The sequence below is a fragment of the Vulpes lagopus genome, chromosome 12, assembly GCF_018345385.1.
Source record: "Vulpes lagopus strain Blue_001 chromosome 12, ASM1834538v1, whole genome shotgun sequence".
NCBI lineage: Eukaryota > Metazoa > Chordata > Mammalia > Carnivora > Canidae > Vulpes > Vulpes lagopus.
In genome coordinates, this window is record NC_054835.1 from 41,829,684 (window position 1) to 41,849,313 (window position 19,630).

The 19,630-nt window shown below is 58.0% G+C and overlaps 1 protein-coding gene across 4 annotated transcripts; it reads left to right on the forward strand.

Moving 5' to 3' along the window:
* Positions 1 to 12: 12 nt before the first annotated feature.
* On the forward strand, positions 13 to 19,333 carry PLCD3 (phospholipase C delta 3). Of its 4 annotated transcripts, none has more exons than XM_041725591.1 (15): positions 13 to 502; positions 9,950 to 10,111; positions 10,227 to 10,455; positions 10,688 to 10,817; positions 11,572 to 11,800; positions 13,618 to 13,819; positions 14,015 to 14,159; positions 14,545 to 14,697; positions 15,659 to 15,796; positions 15,877 to 16,027; positions 16,795 to 16,911; positions 17,762 to 17,928; positions 18,115 to 18,250; positions 18,324 to 18,473; positions 18,665 to 19,333. In XM_041725591.1, the coding sequence occupies exons 1-15, from the start codon at positions 13 to 15 to the stop codon at positions 18,751 to 18,753; spliced, it is 2,688 nt and encodes an 895-aa protein (XP_041581525.1). In that variant the 3' UTR covers positions 18,754 to 19,333. The 4 variants fall into 4 exon arrangements, with proteins under 4 accessions (XP_041581525.1, XP_041581526.1, XP_041581527.1 ...); XM_041725593.1 differs by lacking the exon at positions 13 to 502 and adding an exon at positions 3,569 to 4,002; XM_041725594.1 differs by lacking the exon at positions 13 to 502 and adding an exon at positions 9,232 to 9,733.
* Positions 19,334 to 19,630: the final 297 nt, after the last annotated feature.

The following is a 19,630-nucleotide window of genomic DNA, read 5'->3' on the forward strand; positions in this document are numbered from 1 at the left end:
GGAGGCGGACTCATGAGCGGGGGGCGGCCGCGGAGGCCTGGGGGGACGCGAGGCGACCCCTTCCCTTCCCACACCTCGCCCAGGGCCCACCTCCCGGCCTGGGGTCAGCGCCCGGCCCCAGCCACCGCCTCGCACCTCCCACCGCGCCGTCCTCGGCCCCGCCCTCTGCCTCCCCGTCCCTCCTTCTCCCGACCTCGTCCCTCCCTCCGTCCCAGCTCCCGACACCTCCCCTCCCGACTCCCTCCCGGCGCCGCTAAGTTTCTGGCTCGGAACCGCGCGCAGAGCCGGGGCCGGGCCGGAGCGGTGACCCCGCTGCCCCGGCCCCGCGCGCAGACCCCGGGCCGGCCCCGGCCCCGCCGAGCCATGCTGTGCGGCCGCTGGAGGAGCCGCCGCCGCCGGCCCGAGGAGCCCCCGGGGCCCGCCCAGGTCGCGACGCCCGTCGCGCTCGCGCCCCCGGACGGCGGCAGCAGGAGGCCCGGGCTGCGGGCGCTGAAGAAGATGGGTCAGTGACGGGCGGGGGCGGTTCGGGGTGGGCGCCGTCGAGGGCTCCCCGGGCCGCCGGGGGGTGTGCGGAGGCTGGCGAGGCTCAGAATGCAGCACCGTAGGGCTGCGGGTCACACCTGAGGTCCCCCGACGTTCCCGGGCCGACCGAGGCCCGCGGGTGGCCTTTGCTCCCCACCAGGAGGCGCCGACGGGGCGCGGGGGCGCGGATTGGGGTCCCCGAGGACCAGGCGAATAGAGTGGCAGAGACAGGCTCGGGGTGTCCCTCCCCAGCCTCCCCAGCCCCGCGTGCCTTCCAGGCTCTGCGGGCGCCCCCGGGCATCCTGCGTTCTGGGCCGCCCTTAGGGGGCAGGGGAGCGGTGGAAGAGGCGGGCCTCCAGCCCTGAAGCCTCCACAGGGGTTGCAGCAGCCACACAGCACTGGTAGGACAGGTCGAATTGGTGAGAATAGTGTCCTTGGAGTCAAAAAGGCAGAGTTCCCGTCTCAGGTGTGGGGGAAGTGACCAGGGAAGGAATGTAGCGTGGCTTATTAAGGATCTCCCAGAGACCCACCTCACTGGATAGTTAGCATAGGTGGCATCACTCTGTCTTCGTCACTCTCCTGAGAGGTACCTGGTATCATTCCCATTTCACAGATGGAGAAACTGACCCAGAGAAGTTAAAGATTTTGTCAGTGCCCACACAGCTAGTTAAGGGCAAAGGCTGGCACGGAGGCTGTGCCCGGCCACACTGCCGCTGGTACCCTTTCAGAGCCTGGGCAAAGTGTGACGGACTGGCTGGTTGAGTGGCTTGAATGGGGGGGAGGGGCTGGAGAGTGTGTGCGAGTATTTTATAAAATGTACTGTACCATGAAACCGAAGTGGGGTATTGGAACTGCTGCTGGTAAATAGTTAATGATGGAAAGGTGGGGTGTGGGGCTGGGGGGACAGGGCAGGGCTGTCCAGGAAACCAGTGTGAATCTTGGGGCAGAATTCAGGGGTGCCGATCGCCAGTCTTGTTGATCACCGCCACCCCCCACCCCCGTCCCCCTTATTTCTTCTATCTCCTGTCATTCATTTGATCTAAATTGATTGAGCTCTTTGTTCTGAGCGCTGAGCCTTGCACTCTCCTTAAGAAGCCATAAGACACATGATCTCTACCCTACCCTCCAATCATTCATGCATTCAGCGGACATTTATTGCGTGCCTCTCTCTAGTAGGCTCTGTCCTGGGATTCAGCAAGGTTCTGGCCCTTCAGAGAGTAGAGGCTTCAACAGGGAGATCAGGCAATGAAGCAAAGAAACAATACTAGGAAGGGAGGGGACAAGTCAGTTGCTGGGGAGCCAGCGAGGGTCCTGGCTGCACCCCAGAGCCAGCCGGAGACTGGAAAGAGACCAGGTGGGGGCCAGATTCTCAAGGTCCCTCCTTATTGAGTTATAGACTTGCCCTGGAGGGCAGCAGGAGTCCCAGAGGGTCTCTGGCAAGAGGAGGGAGGCAGGGCTCGTACAGACTAGGGGCACATTGGATGAAGGCAAGGGTGAATCAGGGAGAACCATAAGAGGGAGACCGAGGACTGAGATGGTCAAGCTATGGTGGTGCTCAGACTCGGGCCAGTGCAGCTGAGTTGAATTCTAGAACTCCCTAGGAGGCGGCCTGGGCTAGACTCCATAGTTGGTGAGCTCTGAAAGGTGTCTCTGGTGGATGGCAGTGTCATTCTCTGGGCTGAGCAGTGCTGGTGCCTTGGGAAGAGGAGGATGGCCATGTGGAGTTGAGGTGCCATTGTCTTCCCAGGGCTGATGTGGGGCCAGAGAAGCAGTCCCTGGAGTCAGCCACTGCAGGGGTGGCGGATGCTGTGGGAGGGCTGGGATGATGCCCCTGCATACCTGCTTACTTCTTCATTCCAAACACATCTGCTTGGCCCTATCAGTGTGCCATTGCGCTGTGCCAAGGGCTGGGGATACGGAGATGAATAACACAGCACTTTGCCCTCAGGGAGCACACAGTTTACTAGCAGGAGACACTTGTAGACCAATAATTACAACTGAGCCCAGGGCTCAACTGCCCTGAATGATTAAGCTCCATGGGAGCTCAAGGCACCCCATCGTAGTGACACTGTCACGACCTATGTGGGTGTCAGAATGTCACCTGGGCTGTCCTCCCCACTGCTGCGCTGTCCTGCTGAATGACTGCCAAGAAAGGAATGTCCGGTCTCTGGGGAATGCCCCTTCCCCAGGCCTCCCTGACTCCAGCAACGGGGCAGAGACCAAACCCAGGTGTCCTGGGGCCCACCACCCAGGTAGCTTCCCCGACCACAGCAGCCAGAGCTCCTCTGCAGATGGCTCTCAGGGCTGCCCCCGGTCATGGCCATGGCCACACCCCTTAGGCTAACAGAACAGATCTTATTTCTGGTCTGGTCAAGAGGCTTGGGCAAGGAGTGGCTTAGAGATCAAAGGCTCAGAGGGACTCACAGAAAAGAAAGGGCTTTTCCGGGCCATCCTGGGTGGGTGGGTGGGTGGTGGAGGAACTGGGACCACGAGGGAGGGAGGAACACCACTCCCGCAGAGTGCAAGCAAGTCATGTGCGGAGCCTGGGGCTCTTCTCCTGTCCCTTCCCCCAGGGTGGCATGTCCCCAGGAAGCCAGGGATCAGCTGGAGAGAGCTAGAGCTCCATGAGCACCTGCCGGGCCAGACATAGCCGCTGAGCTTGCTGCAGGGGGAACCCACCTAATCCTGGGCTCCCTGGAGGAGAAGGTTTGCTGCGGTCCTCACAGCACAGATCCCCTAGTCAGGATGAAGCCACCAGCCCCGGGGCCCACAGGGCTAAGAGGCAGCCGCCAAATCCTAGGTTTCAATGATGGCTCTTTTTTGCCAGAACTAATGAATACTAATTATCACCTTTATAACACGCTACAACGAGTGAGCGAGGGCTTTTCACGCATTGGCTCATTTAATGCTCACGATTGTATGAGGTATATGGTACCATTAGCCTCATTTTACAAATGAGAAACTGAGATTCAGAGAGGTTCAACCCTGGGAAGGAGCCGAGAGAAGGTCTGAAGCCAGGCGTCTGGCCCAGGGTCCGAGCTCATATCACAACGAGTGAGTGGGTGATGTGTGCCTGGCCATGGCCGGCTCCTCCTCTCCCCCACAGAGGGCCTGCCAGCCTCTAGGGGTGTCCTCACCGAATTATTCACTTGCCGAATAAAAATACAGGATGCCCCGTTAAACGTGAGTTTCAAATAAACAACAAATCACTTGGGACAGACTTAGACTAAAAGATAGTCTAAGACTATCTGAAATTTGAATTGAAGTGGGCATCCTGAATTTTATCTGACAAGCCTGTTTCCCCAGAGCCCCTGGCGTTGCCTGTGCCCCTGATGCTCCGCCCTGCCCCTAATCCTCCCAGTGAGCAGAGCCCTGAGTGGGCACAATCCTGTTCCCTTTCCTCCCGGCCTGCACTCAGCACCAAGTGCCCCGGGGGCAAGAGGGCTCTCCCTATGGCCTGCCCAGGATGTCTCCTGCAGGGTGAGTGGGGCTGCCGCGTGTGGAGTTGGCAGGTGGGGATCCTGGCAGGTGCCTGGCCTGGCGGCAGGGAGACCTAGACAGCCGTTCTAGCTAGGCCTTGTGGTTAGGCTGTCATGCCTTGTGGCTTCCCTGGCCTCTCCTCCTTCTTCAGCTCTGGGGAGGCCCTCTCCTACGACCTCTGCCCCCAAATAGGCTTCATACCTGTTCTGGCCCTGCCAGGAAGGGTGCTGCCACCTTTGTCACACTGTGTCTGGCCAGGGACAGGGGACGCACTGCCTGCCTTTCCTGACTTTGTTGACTCTCCGAGGAATGTTATGGAGTCTGGCGCTGAGCTCCACTGGGCCCTCGCCCTGGGTGTGGCGGCCTGCCCAGGCAAGGGGGATATGCTGGGTACCCGAAGAGCTGGGGCTGCCTGCTGGCCAGAGGATTAGGGTGGGACAGCGTTTGGGACCCCTTACCATTGTGTGTTCCCTCCCAGAACCATCAGGAAAAGCTTCTCTCCCTCTCCTCCCCCACTTGGCATGAAGCTGTCGGCTGTTGCTGTTCCCTGCATGTCTCACATTCCTGCTGGAGCCCCGTGTGCCCTTCCTGAGCGTGCACTGGTGCAAGCACACATCCACACATGCGTGCACACACACACACACACACACACACCAGCACACACACCCTATATGCACACTCACCCCGACACACACCCTTGCTCGAGACTTCCCACTCTCATGCCCTGCTATGAAAGTAATATGCCTACATATTACCCCTCTTGTCTACACTCCCTGTAACCACATAGCCCACCCACCCTCACCTCCCACCACTGGCCAGCTCTGGCTTCTGCCCACCCCCTACATGGCCCCTGTGTCCTTCCTTGTTTTGGGTGACCCACACTATTGTCAATACACACAACCTACCCTCTCATAATTCCAGTGGCCCATCTATGGAAAAGGGTGGAGATGGGGGGTTGAGGATCAGAGATGGATCAGGCTTCTTTCCCATGACCCCTTCCAGCTCTATCACTGAACAGTCTCCTGCCCTTGGCCTTGGCTGCCAATACGGAGCTGCTCGGGCCTCAGACCACACACAGACCAAACCGCCCAGGCTGAAAGGTGATAGTTGGGAAACTGGGAGGTGTCCATTCCTCACCTCCCCCTGGCCAGTCTCTGGAGGCTGAGATAAGCATTTGGCCTAGAGGAGGTGTCTGAGTCCCAGCTGACAGCACTGATCTGGGCTGGACAAGGGCCCAGCTGGAGACCATGGCTGAGGAGGACGTATGGGAACATGCCTGGGTCCTTCTTCCCTCCCGGGCCACCGCCTCCCTTCCCTTTATTGTAATTTAGTGAGTGCCCACTGTGGGCCAGGCCCTATATGGAGTGCACCTTGGCATTAGCTCATTGGAGCCACACACAGCCCTTTGGGGGCTTAGGCACCCTCCAACTCTCAGTGCATTCTAGATCCACCACCTACAGACCCAGGACCCTGGATAAGTTAGCTGCTCTGTGCCTCTTGTATCACTTTATTGAGATATTAATTCACACATCATACAGTTCACTCATTTAAAGCATACAGTGGTTTCTGGCATATTATGTTACTTTTTAATTAGCAGTGAAAATATATATCATAAAACTAGCCATTTTCACCATTTCGAAGTGGCTAATTCAGTGGCATTAATTATATTCACACTGTTACACATTCACAATGTTGTGCTAGTCCCCGAACTTTTCCATTACCCTAAACAAACAACAAAAACCCCTCTGCCATTAACCAGTCATTTTCCCCTTCCTCCCCGCCCTGGGGCCCTGGTAACCTCTAATTACACTCTGCCTCTGAATTTTTTTTTTATTGAGATATATGTGACATATAATGAGTCTTTATGAATTTGACTATTCTAGACATCGTGTGTAAATGGGATCTTACAATATCTGTCCTTTTATGACTGGCTTATTTCACAGTGCTGCCAGGGTTCATTCCCTTTGCAGCTGAATAATATTCCACTGTATGTCTATACCACCTTTTACTTCTCCATTCATCTGTTGCTGGACATTAGGGTTGTTTCTATCTTTTGCCTATTGTTCATCCTCATTTTTACTGCTGTGGTTTTTTTTTTTTAAGATTTTATTTATTTATTCATGAGAGACACACACACACACACAGAGGCAGAGACACAGGCAGAGGGAGAAGCAGGCTCCATGCAGGGAGCCCGATGTGGGACTCGATCCCGGATCTCCAGGATCAGGCCCTGGGCCGAAGGCGGCGCTAAACCGCTGAGCCACCCGGGCTGCCCTACTGCTGTGGCTTTATGACTGTTTCCTCTCTGGTCAGTCAAGGTGGCCATGATACTGGCCCAGCCCAGTTCCAGGTTCCAGGCAGAGATGTTTATTTTTCAAATTTTTTTTTAAAGATTTTATTTATTTATTCATGAAAACAGAGAGAGAGACACACACACACAGGCAGAGGGAGAAGCAGGCTCCATGCAGGGAGCCCGACGTAGGACTCAATCCTGGGTCTCCAGGATCAGGCCCTGGGCCGAAGTCAGCGCTAAACCACTGAGCCACCGGGGCTGCCTAGGCAGAGATGCTTAGATAGATACCCATGGAACCCACAAGAGGCAGCTTGTACACCTGCTCCAAGCAGGGAGGAATGAAGCTGAGGAAGCATCTGTGGGTTTGGGCCCTGACAGGACCTATAAATGTTTACTGGGTGCCAGGGCAGAGAGCCAGGGGCCTTCCAGCACATCCTCCTGACCTCACCCCTTTACCTCTGTGGGCCCCGCCCTTCCTGTCTGGAACCCTAATCCCTTCGATCCCCGAGGGCTCAGAAGCTCAAGCAATGGGGAAATAGTGTTACCTGCCCAGGGACTCAGCACCTGGCTCAGCCTGGCATTGAACTCTCATTCCGTTTGGCTTCTCCACTGTGAGTGTGGTTGGGAGGCAGTGTGGTCTAAGGAGCAGCGCCATCCTGAGGCCCGTGCTGGTTGGGCAGGCAGACTGGACTGTCAGCCTTTCCCTCACCAGGCTCCTGGGGAGCGTGTGTGTGTGTGTGTGTGTGTGTGTGTGTGTGTGTGTGTGTGTGTGAAGGGGCGGCCCTCAACATGGGAACCTGTCCCAGCAGAGGGCCCATCAGAAGTTTAGTCTCCCTGTGTCCATGTCCTGTTTGTAGAAGACTCTGGACAAAGCAGGCCCTCGGTGACTCACCTCCACTTCCGGCCTTAGTCATTCACCAGCCCCCCCTCTCCCAACCCTCCCCAACCACGGGCTTGGCATTAGAGGGCTGGCGGGGTCAGGGGAGGTGGCCCCAGTTGCAGAGCATGGTTGTCACGGGAATGAGGAGTTCCTTTCCTATGGCTGAAGAGGTGGAGAAGGGGTGGGCTCAGTTGTGATGGCACTACAGGTCCCCCCAATGTCCTACCCGCCCCCCAGTTCACTGCTTCTCAGGCTGAGGGGATTCAGAAGTTGCCCACACATGGGCGTGTGAGTGCAGAGGGCTAAGGGTCTCCTGAGTTTCTTGGCCTGGTGCGTGCCGCGTTCTAGCCTCTTGTTTGGAGAGAGGAGGATTCCACCTCCACTTCCTAGCTAGGGAGCACTGATTGGCACTGACCCAAGAGGCCAGTCTGAATCCTGAGAGACCCTTTGGAGCCATTAGGGCCACAGGCAAGCCCCAACGAGGACCATAGGCTCCTCCAGATGGCAGGTTTCTCCCCTCGTCCTAAGAACCTGATTCTCAATCACAATCACCCTCAGAGTCACAGGGTAGGTTTTTAAACATAGAAACCCAAGTCCCAACCCACACCTGCTGGACAAGAATCTCTGGGCTGTGGGTTTTGCAACCTCCTCCAGGTAATTCCGATCACAGCCAGGGTTTAGAAATCCTGGCCCGTAAGGAAAGGACAGATCGGGAAGGGCTGGCTGGCGGTAGAATGAGCTTAGTTCCCCACTTGTCAGTACATCTGCCGACATGGCTCGTCCTCCCATTTCAGAAAACACTGGCTGTGAGCCTGGGTCTGGGATAAGCCCTGAACTATGGATATAAGACTCTGTCCCTGTCCTTGGACTTATTAAAGTTCACCGAAATTACAATTTAGGTGGGGTGTTTGTTTTAAAATAAAAAGTGCTGTTGGTGACCAGGGAGGGAGAATGCCCATCTGAGGACAAATCAAGGAAGGCTTCCTGGAGGAGATGGTGTCTGAGCTGATCCTTGAAGGAGTTCTGTGTGAGGAAGAGAAACAGGAAGTATCCTACAAAGGCTCCTAGAGAGAGTGAGAAAAAGCGGCCCAGGGATTTAGACTTGGTTCCATAGGTGAGAGTTTACAACAAACAGGGGCCTTGGGGGCACAAAGCCTAAAGCCAAACCCAGTACTGGGGGCTTGTTAAAATAAAGGGAGGAAGATACACCCATTGTCCTGTTTCATTTGGCCCACACAGTAGTGTTTTAGGGGCTTTTTGTTTCAATTTGATTTAGTTGCCAACATTGAAAAATCCAGAGGCTTCACATACAAATCCAGCTTCCTGTTCTCTAGAGACTCTGGGCTGCCCTCATCCACTCCTGGCTGCCCCGCTCCTTCCAAAGGGCATGGACCCTCCAGTTTCAGTTTGCCAGGTTCCCACTCTTCCTGTTGTCCCCTGGCTCAGAAACCTTTGGTATTGACCTCTTACAAGACAAATGAGAGCAGGATGTGGCACCCTCAGGATGGGTGACATCTTGACTGAAGTTTGGATTTTGCCACAGGGACAACTGTGGTGTCTGCACTGTGTGCACAGAGAACATGAGGCTCAGAGCAGTCATGGATTACTGCCACCAAGGCTGTGTAACTCAGAAGTGACAGTGTTGGGATTTGCCTCCCTGGGCCCCTGAATTTATTAATTTTTTTAAAAAAGGTTTTATCTATTTATTCATGAGAGACACAGAGAGGGAGAGTCAGAGACACAGGCAGAGGGAGAAGGAGGCTCCATGCAGGGAGCCTGACACGGGACTCGAACCTGGGTCCCCAGGATCACGCCCTGGGCCAAAGGCTGTGCTAAACCGCTGAGCCACCCAGGCTGCCCCGAGGGCCCCTGAATTTAAATTCTGCACTCCCCACCTGCACCCTGACCATGACAGCAAGGAGGAGGGACAGAGGAGCAGAGGGATTCAGTTTGGTGGCTGTGGGCAGGGGTGCTGGGACCTGACCTCCAGGGTTTGAAGTCCCCTTCCACCACTTGGTAGCCGTGGCATTCTGTCCTCTCCTGTGTTCATTCATGAGTAGGGGCTGGCGTGTGGTAGAGGTTTTGTAAGCATTTCTTCTTCTTAAGGAAGGTGGGCAGCTGGAAGCACATGTGGGGTTACATGGGATTGTGACAGTGGCTGGGCAAGGGTGAGTGCCAAGTGTCACAGGAGACCATGCTTTCAGCTGGACACAGACAGGACACCTGGATGTCAGCCACAGGCTGGCCTTGGCAGGGCTGGTCCCGGGGTTCGTGGCCTGTGACCCTGGAGCCGGAGTGGCCTCTATTGTCTTTGTCTTGGGGAAAGCAGAGGTGAGGAGCTTGGGTTGCAGCAAGAGAGATTTAGGTTAGATAGTGAGACTACCTTCTTGATGTCAGGGCTTCACATCAAGGGAAAAGGCTGTTGGCGACAGATTCTGGTTGAAGTCTGGAGACCAGGATGGGAGTGGCAGAGAGGGGGACCTTTAGAGAGGCCTGAGTCCCAGGCGCTGCCTAAGGGGTTGCTCTGTTTGGAGGGCCTCCTGCTCCCCGGAAAAGAGGTACTGGCACCTCCCCAGGGGGGCCTGGCGGGACACACCAACCGGGGCCTTGGGGCAGAAGAGCCCAAGGCCAGACCCAGTACTGCGGTCGGTCGCGTCCCCAGCGGCCTGCGAGGGCTTGTAGGGCAAGGCGGCTGCCAGCTGGGAGGAGGGCGGAGGGCGCGGGGCCAGGCCCGCCCCGACGCCCCGCCGCCTCCCGCCTCCCGCCGCCCGCAGGCCTGACGGAGGACGAGGACGTGCGCGCCATGCTGCGGGGCTCCCGGCTCCGCAAGATCCGCTCGCGGACGTGGCAGAAGGAGCGGCTGTACCGGCTGCAGGAGGACGGCCTGAGCGTGTGGTTCCAGCGGCGCATCCCGCGCGCGCCGTCGCAGCACATCTGTGAGCCGGGGAGGGGGGCGGGGCGGGGGGCGGGGGGACAGCGGCCGGGGGGGGGGGGCAGCGACGCGGTCCCTCGGCCCTGACCCGGCCGCGCCTGCCCCCCCCCCCGCCCCAGTCTTCGTGCAGCACATTGAGGCGGTCCGCGAGGGCCACCAGTCCGAGGGGCTGCGGCGCTTCGGGGGCGCCTTCCCGCCGGCGCGCTGCCTCACCATCGCCTTCCGGGGCCGCCGCAAGAACCTGGACCTGGCGGCCGCCACGGCCGAGGAGGCGCAGCGCTGGGTGCGCGGTCTGGCCAAGCTGCGCGCGCGCCTCGACGCCATGAGCCAGCGCGAGCGCCTCGACCAATATCCTGGCGGGGCGCCGGGGTGCGGGGGCCGTCCTGGGGGCCCGCGGGCCGAGCCAGAGCCCCTGGTCTTCAGGGCGGAGGGGGGCGCCGCGGCCTGGGGTGTCTGGGGACCCCGGGCCCTGGAGGCCGCGGGCGGGGGGAGGTATAGCCCCGAGGTCGGGCGTCCCCGCAGGCACCTGGGGGGGGCGGCCGTGCCCAGCCTGTCGCCGGTATTTCCTGAGCGCCCACACCTGGATCCACGCCTACCTGCACCGGGCCGACTCGGACCAGGACAGCAAGATGAGCTTCAAGGAGATCAAGAGCCTGCTCAGAATGGTCAACGTGGACATGAATGACATGTACGCCTACCGCCTCTTCAAGGTGGGCTCCCACCCCCACTCTGACCCGAGTCACCCGCATCCGTCCTCACCGCCAGCCTTGGTGGGTGGAGGCCTCCGCCTGCGGTCGGCCTCATCTGGGCCTGGGTAGCCGTTGACACTCCCCGGAGGGCGCTGGGCCAGGATGGGAGTGCGCCCCAGAGCATCCGTCCTCACCCTCAGGCAGGGCCGGGAGCCTGTTCACCTGGGCCGGCAGCTGCACCCGGACTGCTCTGCGTGTTCGATTATTTGTTACTCATTGACCCCTGGTGTGAATTTAGGGATGGAAGGACCCTACGTGGGAGGAGGAATTATGGCTCGTCCTGCCCCTGGGTCACTGTTTTTCCTCCCACATCTTGATTTTTGGGGGGTAGGTCATAGTACAGAGCGACAGGCACTGAATCCAAGAGACCTCCCCTAGAATCCCCGCCCGCAGTTTACCAGCTGTGTGAGCTTGAGCGACACCCAGAGCCTCGCTAGCTCCCAGTTTCTCTACCTGTGCGAGACACCTGCCTGCGTAGACTGGTAGATGACAGGTGTGTCCGTACAGGTGCGGGGCACCTGCCTGCCCAGCGTGGTAGATGACAGGTGTGTCCGTACAGGTGCGGGACACCTGCCTGCCAGCGTGGTAGATGACAGGTGTGTCCGTACAGGTGCGGGACACCTGCCTGCCCAGCGTGGTAGATGACAGGTGTGTCGGTACGGGCCGGCTTTCCCAGGGTGTTCTCCTTCCCTGAGCTTCTCCCTGTGCCTTCCAGGAGTGTGACCACTCCAACAATGAGCGGCTGGAGGGTGCTGAGATTGAGGAGTTTCTGCGGCGGTTGTTGAAACGCCCCGAGCTGGAGGAGATCTTCCACCGGTACTCGGGCGAGGACCGCGTGCTGAGCGCCCCGGAGCTGCTGGAGTTCCTGGAGGACCAGGGCGAGGACGGCGCCACGCTGGCCCACGCCCAGCAGCTCATCCACACCTATGAACTCAACGAGACAGGTGGGGGTCTCACAGATGGGGTTGGGCTGGACACCACCCTGTCTGGACATCTGACAGATCTGGGTTTTCAGCTAAGTGGGCTCTTCAATTTCTGGCTGTGGGTGCCATCTTGGGCGGGTTACCTTGCCTCTGGGAGACTCAGCTGCCACATCTGGAACGTGGCATAACATATAGTATCTTCCTCACAGGGTTTGGTTGAAGATTAAATGGGCATGACTTATGGGGGTGCCTAGCTGGCTCAGTTGGTTAAAGCATGCAACTCCTGATCTTGGGGTCATGAGTTCAAACCCCAAGTTTGGTGTAGAGATCACTTTAAAAAAATAAATGGGGGAATCCCTGGGTGGCTCAGTGGTTTAGCACCTGCCTTCAGCCCAGGGCGTGATCCTGCAGTCCCAGGATCGAGTCCCACATCAGGCTCCCTGCAGGGAGCCTGCCTCTCCCTCTGCCTGTGTCTCTGCCTTTCTCTCTCTGTGTGTCTCTCATGAATAAATAAATAAAATCTTAAAAAAAAATGGTGGGTGCCTGGGTGGCTCAGTTGGTTAAACATCTGCCTTTGGCTCAGGTCATGATCCCAGAGTCCTGGGATTAAGTCCCACATCAGGCTTCCTGCTCAGCAGGGAGTTGGCTTCTCCCTCTGCCCCTCCCCCCCTGCTTCTCTCCCTCTCTCTCTCTCTCTCTCTCTCTCTCTCCCTCAAATAATTTTTTTTAAATCTTTTTTTTTTTAAATTTATTTATGATAGTCACAGAGAGAGAGAGAGAGAGAGGCAGAGACACAGGCAGAGGGAGAAGCAGGCTCCATGCACCGGGAGCCCGATGTGGGATTCGATCCCGGGTCTCCAGGATCGCGCCCTGGGCCAAAGGCAGGCGCCAAACCGCTGCGCCACCCAGGGATCCCTCCCTCAAATAATTTTTTTAAAGATTTTATTTATTTATTCATGAGAGAGAGAGAGAGAGAGAGAGAGAGAGAGAGAGAGGCAGAGGGAGAAGCAGGCCCCATGCAGGGAGCCCGATGTGGGACTTGATCCCGGGACCCCAGGACCACACCCTGGGCTGAAGGCAGGGGCCAAACTGCTGAGCCACCCAGGGATCCCCCTCAAATAAATAATTTTTAAAAAGATTTTCTTTATTTATTCATGAGACAGAGAGAGAGAGAGAGACACAGGCAGAGGGAGAAGCAGGCACCATGCAGGGAGCCCGATGTGGGACTCGATTCTGGGATCCCGGGATCACACCCTGAGCCAAAGGCAGATGCTCAACCACTGAGCCACCCAGGTGTCCCAAATAAATAAGCTTTTTTTTTTTTAAGGTTTTATTTATTTATTCATGAGAGAGAGAGAGAGAGGCAGAGACACAGGCAGAGGGAGAAGCAGGCTCCATGCAGGGAGCCCAATGTGGGACTGGATCCGGGGTCTCCAGGATCACACCCTGGGCTGCGCTAAACCACTGTGCCATCCGGGCTGCCCAATTAATAAGCTTTTAAAAGAATCTTTAAAAAAATAAATGGGGGCAGCCCTGGTGGCGCAGCAGTTTAGCGCCACCTGCAGCCTAGGGCATGATACTGGAGACCCGGGATCGAGTCCCACGTCGGGCTCCCTGCATGGAGCCTGCTTCTCCCTCTGCCTGTGTCTCTGCCTCTCTCTCTATGAATAAATAAATAAATAATCTTAAAAAAAATAAATGGTATAACTTATGTAGAATCTAGTCAGTAGATAGGTGCTCTTTATTACTAGCTGAGTGAAGTTTGTTTTGAGGGCCTGTGGGGCCAGACGTGAGGGTCCTCCCTGTGGCCTGATGCTCTCTTTTGCTCATCCTTGCAGCCAAGCAGCATGAGCTGATGACACTGGATGGCTTCATGATGTACCTGTTGTCACCTGAAGGGGCTGCCCTGGACCCGGCCCACACATCCGTGTTCCAGGACATGGACCAGCCCCTCTCCCACTACTTCATCTCCTCCTCACACAACACCTATCTGACTGACTCTCAGATCGGGGGGCCCAGTAGCACCGAAGCCTATGTTAGGTACTGCAGCGGGGGATGGTAGGGGTGAGCACACCTGGGAACCCAGCTTGGGGAGCTATAGAGCTCAGATCTCACTGTGGGCTTCCTGAGGGGGGGAAGGAAAGAGGAGGTGTGGCTTCCTGGCTCACCCTGTCCCTTGCTGTGCTCTGTGGCTCCCACATGATGGACATATTGCCTGCCCACCTGTCTCTGCAGGGCCTTTGCCCAGGGATGCCGCTGTGTGGAGCTGGACTGCTGGGAGGGCCCAGGAGGGGAGCCCATCATCTATCACGGCCACACCCTCACCTCCAAGATCCTCTTCCGAGACGTGGTCCAGGCCGTGCGTGACCACGCCTTCACTGTGAGCTTCTAGGACCCCCTGCCCAGAGAATCACTCACCAAGTGCTGCTGGGGCAACTGGCCAATGGGGTAGAAGAAAGCTGAGTGAGAGGCCCTCTTCCTCCATCCTCATGTTTAGTAACTACATTAAAATCACAAAATGTCCAGGAGAAACCTGCAGCTGTCCTCAGCTTCCCAGACATTCCACCTTTTCCAGACCCTTTTCCAGACCCCAGATCTGACCTGTGTCCCCCTACAGACACACCTGCCCCAGAGTATATCCCACCTACTCAGCTCCCCAGAGTGCCTTTGCCTGCCTGTCCTGAAGAGGGTTGGGGGCCAGGTACAGTGAGGGTCCTCGTAGGGGGAGAGGGAAGTGGTTCTGAGCTGTTGCCCTTCCCCCTCAGTTGTCCCCATACCCTGTCATCCTGTCCCTCGAGAACCACTGTGGGCTGGAGCAACAGGCTGTCATGGCCCGCCACCTTCGAACCATCCTGGGAGATACGCTGGTGACACAAGCGCTGGATGCCCAGAACCCTGAGGAGTTGCCATCCCCAGAGGTAATGAATGCCCTAGACTCAGCCTGGTGGGGGGAGGATCTGGCTGCAGTCCACCATCCACCCCTGCTATGCCACCTCCACAGGTCAGGACCCCTTCCCTCTCTCTGCCTCAGTCTCCCCCTGCTCCAGCGTTCATTTGACATCTGCCCCCCTCCCCCCAGGGTCTTGTCTCTTTCCTACCCACCAGACTTGACTAGACTCATCCCACCCTATTCTGGGCCTTCCGTGCCCTCACCCTAACCTCCCTGCTCTGCCTCCCTGCGTACAGAGTCCCTGCAAACTCAGACATTCCCACCTCCAAGGTTGGGACATTCTTCTCTATCTGAAGCTCCCTTCCCAGCCATCTGCACTTGGCAAGCGCCACCTGCTTAGACCTCTAGCTCAGTGTAAACCACCTCTTCCTGTAGCCTTAGAAGCTTCCTCAGCTCTCTGGCCTGGGGTGATTTTTCCTCCTAAACCCCAGAATGTTTTATCTGCCTCCTCAGGACGGTTGTGTTTTTCTGGTTCCTTGAGAAAACTCTCCTACTCTCAATCCAAATATGCAGAGAATGTTGATTCACCTGTGTGTGTGTGTGTGTGTGTGTGTGTGTGTGTGTGTGTGTGTGTGTGTGTTTGTGTGTGGTTTCTTTCTTTTTTAAAAAAATTGAGCTGGGGGCACCTGGGTTACTCAGTGGTTGAGCGTCTGCCTTTGGCTCAGGGTGTGATCCCAGGGTCCTGGGATGGAGTTCTGTATCGGGCTCCCCATGGGGGGTCTGCTTCTCCCTCTGGGGATCACAACCTGAGCCAAAGGCAGACGTTCAACCACTGAGCCACCCAGGTGTCCATTCTTTTCTATTAGAAACATCACGCATCTTTGTGTGTCCTTCCCGGCTCCCCCCAGTCAGCCCCTCACGTCTGGTGGCTGTATGACTGACCCAGGGGCAGGAGGGCATAATCTTTCCCTGTCTGTGGGCCCCGACAGCAGCTGAAGGGCCGGGTTCTGGTGAAGGGGAAGAAGCTGCCGGCTGCTCGGAGCGAGGATGGTCGAATTCTATCCGACCAGGAGGAGGAAGAGGAAGAGGAGGAAGAGGAGCCAGAGGCCACAGAACAGAGGCGGCGGGTGAGTGGGACCCTTGGGCAGGAAGGAGCTACGTGGGGCAGGGCTGGAGCCAGTGACCCTCACTGCGGCTCATCTCCCAGGCCAAGCAGATCTCCCCTGAGCTGTCGGCCCTGGCCGTGTACTGCTGTGCCACCCGCCTGCGGACCCTGCGCCCCACCCCGGTCCCGCCCCAGCCCTGCCAGGTCAGCTCCCTCAATGAGCGCAAGGCCAAGAAGCTCATCCGAGAGGCAGGTAGGAGTGGGGACATGGGGGGCAGGAGGCACCCTGGATGCCTGGAGGGGCTGTAACCTGAAGTTGGTCTGGAAAGGAGACTGACAGGACTTTGGGGCCAGTAAAGGGTCAGGAGGCCTCCAGATTGGGGCTCAGGGAGTGAGTGCCCAGTGCGTGCCTAGCACCGGGCCGGCATGGATGGAGGGAAGAGGGCCCTGGGAGGAGGGGGGCTGCTGCCTGCCTTTGCTGGACTCAAGCCTAGTGGCAGGGCCAGGCGTAGACGGGAGTGATGGTGCAGGGTGATCAGTGGGCCGTTGGGGGGTCCAGGGGAGCCCCCGCAGAGGGGGTGAGATCAGGGAAGGATTTTGGAGCAGGTGATGCCTATAAAGACCCCAGAGCAAAGCATAGGGTGGAAGCAGCCAGGTGAAGAAGGGGAAGGGGTTTCCAGGCTGGAGGAACAGGTTGGACGAAGGCCTGGAGGCATGACATGCAGGAAGAGTCCTGGGAACCCGCAGCACAGTTGGAGGAGTGCATGCGGGATGAGCGCTGGATGTCTGCCTGGGGCCCCTGTTCCAGGCCTGGAGATAGGGGGGATATGCAGTGCTGGGGTGTGGAAGGGGGTTCTTGACCCTCTCTGGGCTTCCAGAGCCTTCTCCAGAAGGTCCTCTCAGCCCTGGGGCAGAGGGAGTTCAGCCTCTGTTCCCAGCTTGTTCCTGGAGTTGAGGTAGAGGAAGTTACAGGCTGGGCACTGGATAAAGGACACCCCCGGGGCCCCAACTCTCCCCCAGGGAACAGCTTTGTCAGGCACAATGCCCGCCAGCTGACCCGAGTCTACCCCCTGGGGCTTCGGATGAACTCGGCCAACTACAGCCCCCAGGAGATGTGGAACTCTGGCTGTCAGCTAGGTGAGTGGGGGCAGGAGCACAGAGCAGGCAGGGTGCTGCGCGTGGGGGCGGCCTCCAGGGACCCATGGGAGGCCCCGGGCAGTGATGGGGCCGTATAGTTTTCTGGAAGGTGGAAAAATGTGTTTTCTTGGTAATAGCACTTATTAAAATAGTTGTTGGGAAAATAGGTGGGAAAACAAATCAGACTCATTTCTTCCTGACAGTGTGAAAGTCTCCCATTTTTTTTTAAAGATTTTTTTTATTCATGAGAGACACATAGAGAGAGGCAAAGATACAGGCAGAGGGAGAAGCAGGCTCCCTGTGGGGAGCCTGATGTGGGACTCGATCCCAGGATCCTGGGATCACACCTTGAGCCAAAGGTAGACGCTCAACCACCCAGGCGCCCCAGCGTCCCATTTTTTTATGAAGGCGAAAGCTCAAAACCTCTACTCCCATGTGCCCTCTGACACACACAGACATGCACACACCCCACTCCCTAATGCCCCCTGACACACAGAGGTGTGCACACACACCCTCCCCTGGGAGTCCCACTGAATCAACACTGACAAAAGTGGGCTCTGGAGGGACGCTGAGCCCCAACAAAGGAGCAAAGGTAGGGGGGAATATGGTCCCTTTGAGGGCAGATATGGAAACCCCAGCCTTCCTTGGGCCCAACTCTGGCCCAGACCTGCCCCACCCTCTGGCCTCGAGGGATACCAGGGATAAAGTGCAGGTGATAGTGGGGGCTGGGTCCCTTGGCTGCCATGATGCCCGCCCCCCAAGCCCGGTGGGGGTGGGCAGTGAGACCTGAAACTGAGCAGCGAGAGGAGGGCTGCTAAGAGCCCCTGCTCTGACCCTGCTATGTCCACAGTGGCTTTGAACTTCCAGACACCTGGCTACGAGATGGACCTCAATGCCGGGCGCTTTCTTGTCAATGGGCAATGCGGCTACATCCTGAAACCCGCCTGCCTACGGCAGCCAGACACCACTTTTGACCCCGAGTGTCCCGGACCTCCCAGAACTACTCTCACCATCCAGGTCAGCAGCCTGGACCAGCCCTACCCTGGGGTCACCCTGGGGTCGCAGCTAGTCCCAGCGAGGTCCTCCCTGGCAGGGCGCCAGACAGCAGTGGCCTGGGGGCGGCCTGAGGTGTGGGGGAGGGCTGGCGGCTTCCTACCTGAGCAGAGGGGCCAGACTGCAGCTCCCCTTCCTTGTCCCCCGCAGGTGCTGACTGCACAGCAGCTGCCCAAGCTGAACACTGAGAAGCCAAACTCCATCGTGGATCCCCTGGTACGCGTTGAGATCCACGGGGTGCCTGCAGACTGTGCTCGAAAGGAGACCAACTATGTGCTCAACAATGGTGGGTGGATGTGCTGGTGGCAGTGGGGGTGCTTGGGGCCAGCAGGCTCCTGACTGCCCTGCCTGCACCCTAGGCTTCAACCCGCGCTGGGGGCAGACCCTGCAGTTCCAGCTGCGGGCTCCTGAGCTGGTGCTGGTCCGCTTCGTGGTGGAAGATTACGACACCACCTCCCCCAACGACTTCGTGGGCCAGTTTACGCTGCCCCTCAATAGCCTGAAGCAAGGTGGGTGTGGATGGAAAGGGAGGGGTTCTGGGCCGCCAAGCCCTGTTCACCTGGGCCCTGGATGTCCTCTGAGAGCTTGCCCCGAGCCGAGCCCTGAGGTGGGAGGTGGTCTGTGCCCCCACGGCCCTGGCCCTGAAGGGTTGGGAGTTGGGGTGGGCAGAGAACTGGACACGTGGCTCCCCTCCCCACAGGGTACCGCCACATCCACCTGCTTTCCAAGGACGGCGCCTCACTGTCACCAGCCACGCTCTTCGTCCACATCCGCATCCAGCGCTTCTGAGGGTGGGACGACCCACGCTGGGGCCCCTTGGGTGCCAGCCTGCCTCCTGTGGCAGAGGCTCTGTTCTCCTCAGGAGTGGGGGGGTGCAGGGAGGACTAGCCCCTCCAGCCTGCTTGCTTTGCCCACTCCACTCTCTGGCCCCAGTGGAGCGCTAGGGGCTGCCTTGGTCCCTCTTGAGAATGGGCCGCCGCTTTGCCCTATGACCCCAGAGCCTTGAGATGGCCCCAGCTCCTCGGATTCTTGGCTGGCTCCCTCCTCCCGGCTCATGAAGAGCCAGGCCTGTGGCTGCCAGATTTGGGGAGGAAACCTGAGCCTTTAGCTCTTCTTTGCCCCCTAGGGGGGCATCCCAGCCGCCATCCCCAGAGTAGTTCAGCCCCTTCCTTGCCCCCTCCCCCACCCCAGGTATTATTAGCCACCCCCCAGGGCCCTCCCCTTGCCAGGCTTTCCTGGGCTCCCCACTGGAGCTCGACTTTGGGCTGCCTTTCCCAGGAAGCCTACGAGTAGGTTTTCACTTGTGTCATAGAAGGGACCTGAAGAGGACAGGAGATTATCGATTTTAAAAAATAAAGAAACAAGTTTACTACTGCTGTACGCTGAGCACCTGAGGTCATACCCATAGGACCCTGAGGAGGGATGAGGGCAGAGTCCCTTGGGCCCCCTCCCCCAGCAGGGCTTGGATTTAAGCCAGCCAGGGAGATGGTACAGGTGGGAGGGCAACAGGAGAGGCCCCAGCTCAAAATAGCCTGACCCCTCCTCTTGGCTCTGAGCTGCTTCCAGCATCACAAGACTGTGGGGACACCAACTCATAGGCACCCCCTGCCCCCATCTCCACCATGAAGGGCCTTGAATGGGGAGCTGGCCGGTGGGGGGGGCACTT